The sequence below is a fragment of the Phodopus roborovskii genome, unplaced genomic scaffold, assembly GCF_943737965.1.
Source record: "Phodopus roborovskii unplaced genomic scaffold, PHOROB, whole genome shotgun sequence".
NCBI lineage: Eukaryota > Metazoa > Chordata > Mammalia > Rodentia > Cricetidae > Phodopus > Phodopus roborovskii.
Window position 1 is genome coordinate 5,622,501 of NW_026125278.1, and position 2,884 is coordinate 5,625,384.

The 2,884-nt window shown below is 44.9% G+C and overlaps 1 protein-coding gene across 1 annotated transcript in view; it reads left to right on the top strand.

Annotated features, from left to right (window-relative positions):
• Positions 1-2,393, top strand: part of Lpar3 (lysophosphatidic acid receptor 3) — a 71,169-nt gene extending 68,776 nt beyond the window's left edge. The window contains exon 3 of the mRNA XM_051194912.1: positions 830-2,393. Coding sequence (XP_051050869.1) covers positions 830-1,158 — 329 coding nt within the window. The 3' untranslated portion in view covers positions 1,159-2,393. The remainder of the gene's footprint in view (positions 1-829) is intronic.
• Positions 2,394-2,884: the final 491 nt, after the last annotated feature.

Genomic DNA, 2,884 nt, shown 5'->3' on the forward strand with positions numbered 1-2,884 from the left:
AGCAAGGAAACTGCTGATTGTTGCCTGAGGCTATGTTAACTAAACAGCAGAACAGGGAACCTGTTTCAACATCACTGAGCTGAGAGGGGAGGTCAGAGTGATCTGGTTACTAGTGGATAGTGTTCATGTTCCACCACGGTCTACAAAGCACATTTCTAGTTATCACACCACGAAAGAGTGGCTGCTTACAAAGGCAGTGGAGATCACGGCAAACGATTAAGTAAGTAGCCTGAGAATATGTCCCAGGCAAGAGACTGCTTAGGACGCCCGGTGTGCATTTGTGATGGATGGAACTTTTGACCTGATGAAAATCTAAAGACAATGCCTTAGGAGCCATGGCTGCCTGCCCCTGACAAAGCCCATTGTGTGGTGTTACTTGGCATGGTGAGGTTGGGTGGGGGAGTTGTGTGTGGGGTCCATTAGTCATTGCTAGGATTTTCAAGAAATTGTTTAGAAAGTCTAAGTCAGGAACGGCAGATTGGATAAGAAGATGAGAGCCAGAGTCCCGCACACAGACTCTAGGAATGGAGCCTCGGTTTCCCCTCTGTGGAATGTAACTGCTGCAGCTTTATAACGTAGTTCAGAAAACTGGTAGGGCTCACTGTGTAGAGCACTTTACAATCATAAAGGTTAGCTTTTATTACCAGCAAGACCTGCGTGAGCAGATGACTAGTGAGGTGTGACACCGGGCATGGTCAAAGGGGTCCCGGCCATTCAACACTAACCATCTCAGAAGGATGTAAGCTCCCTCAGCTGACGGCTGAGACAGAAACCCTGAACCAGTATCCACAGGTCTGAGCAGCCCTGGCTTCTTCCTGTCTCCCTGCAGGTGCCTTCGTGGTGTGCTGGACCCCAGGTCTAGTGGTGCTGCTGCTAGATGGCCTAAACTGCAAGCAGTGCAGCGTGCAGCACGTGAAGCGCTGGTTTCTGCTGCTGGCGCTGCTCAACTCCGCCATGAACCCCATCATCTACTCGTACAAGGACGAGGACATGTACAGCACCATGAGGAAGATGATCTGCTGCGCCTCGCAGGACAGCAACGCGGAGAGACGCCCCTCGCGCATCCCCTCCACCATCCACAGCAGGAGCGATACCGGCAGCCAGTACCTGGAGGACAGCATCAGCCAGGGCCCTGCGTGCACTAAAAATGGCTCCTAAACCTAGGACATCTCTGCCCTCTTCCCCTGAGGAAAGAGCTGTTAAGAATCCAAGCCTCTTAACAAAGCATGTCTAAATGCATGGGCCATGTTGTTTGAAGTCCCCCTGAATCACTGACGGGGTTTTTAAAGTTTCATTGTCAAGGAAGATAAGAGTGAAAGTGAACAAAAAAAGGGAGACAAAGAGGGTTCCTGCTTGCGCGTGGACAGCTCAATCCATCCTCCAGCTCCCAGCTCTGCCGCCATTGTCTTTGAGTTTTCGATGATAGCATTGAAGGGTCTAGGTCAAAAGAAATAGTAAATAGCGGTACTAGAGTCTCCTTGTGTAACTGCCAGACTCTGTGTAGTTGTTCCTGCATGCATTTAAAGCTTTCAAAAATGCTTTAGCAGTGGGCTTTGTTTTCCCCAAAGAAACCTTGGCCAGGAGCTAGGTGGACTGTAGGAAGCTGGGAAAAACCAGTACAGGCTCTGGAGTAAACTTGACTTATTATCAGATGAACTTTCCGAGGAAAACCATTTATTGAAATGAACACTGGAAAGGCGGACGTATAGAAGCTCTTCTGGGGTGTGACAGCCTTTTGTCCTCTAGGTACGTGAAGCTACACGCTCTGCTTGGGTGTACACTCACCTCTACTTATACAATTCAGCTTTTTAAAAAACAGCGAGCTTAATTCAGTGTCTCCTCGGCTTTCCAGTCCGAGCTAGTGGCTCTACAAAGCACCTTTGTATTCTAAACAAGAAGAGGAAAAGCGTTCACTTCTAAACCGGCCTCTGCATCGCAGAGTAAAAGATGGTATTGACATGCAGGCTGGACCTCTTCCGAGTAATGTGGACTGAGAGCATGCGCAGAGCCCCAGCCTTGGCTACTGGACAACACTAGTAAACTTGCTGGGCTCTGTGCAAAGCAATTGCGCATCAGGTATTTTACCCAAAGCTGCCAGCATACTTTTTCTTATGAACTGAATTTTGATTTGTATTTTTTTTCCCTTTGAAAACCAATGGATGGCAGATCAGTTGAAAACAAAAATATTGTTTCATACACACAGGCTACTGACCAGCATTTTTTATGTAAGACATTTAGAGTATATTCTGACTTATAGTAAGAATAACTTCAGGACCTGTACTATAGTATTTATGTAGTTTGTAAAAGTTTACATGTTTTCTTTTCTTTCTTTGCTTTTATGATATGACATTTATGTGCACAAACTACTTTTAATAAAAGAATTTAAGAAGTTATGCTTTGAGATATAATGGCCTAGACTATAGAAAGTATAATTTGAAGGCTTAGATTTCTACATGCTTGCCACAGTAAGTGGATGTACCCAACACTTATGTTAAAGCTACCTATAAAATAAAATTTTTAAAGGGCCTTTCTCCCATGATGAGGTACATTATTGCTTTTTATATTATCTAAGCAAAAATACAGCTTGTGGTGACTGCGACTCACATTCTATTACAGAAGAAAAATCAAATTTGCCACGAAGTACGTACTGTTGGTGTTTTATGTAGGCATTTGGAATCTACAGCTGGCCAAAGGGCGGAGAGCTGAAATTGAATTCCAGTCCCTGAATAGCTACTAAGGGATCTTTAAAGGTTTTATTTTGAGGCAAGAACCATTTTTAGTGCCCTGCATCTGAGTGTCATATTCAGAATGGTGTCTGGAGGGGATCCAAAATGTGGAAACACAGTGTGGAAATATATAGCTTTTGTTTTTATGCTCAAACACA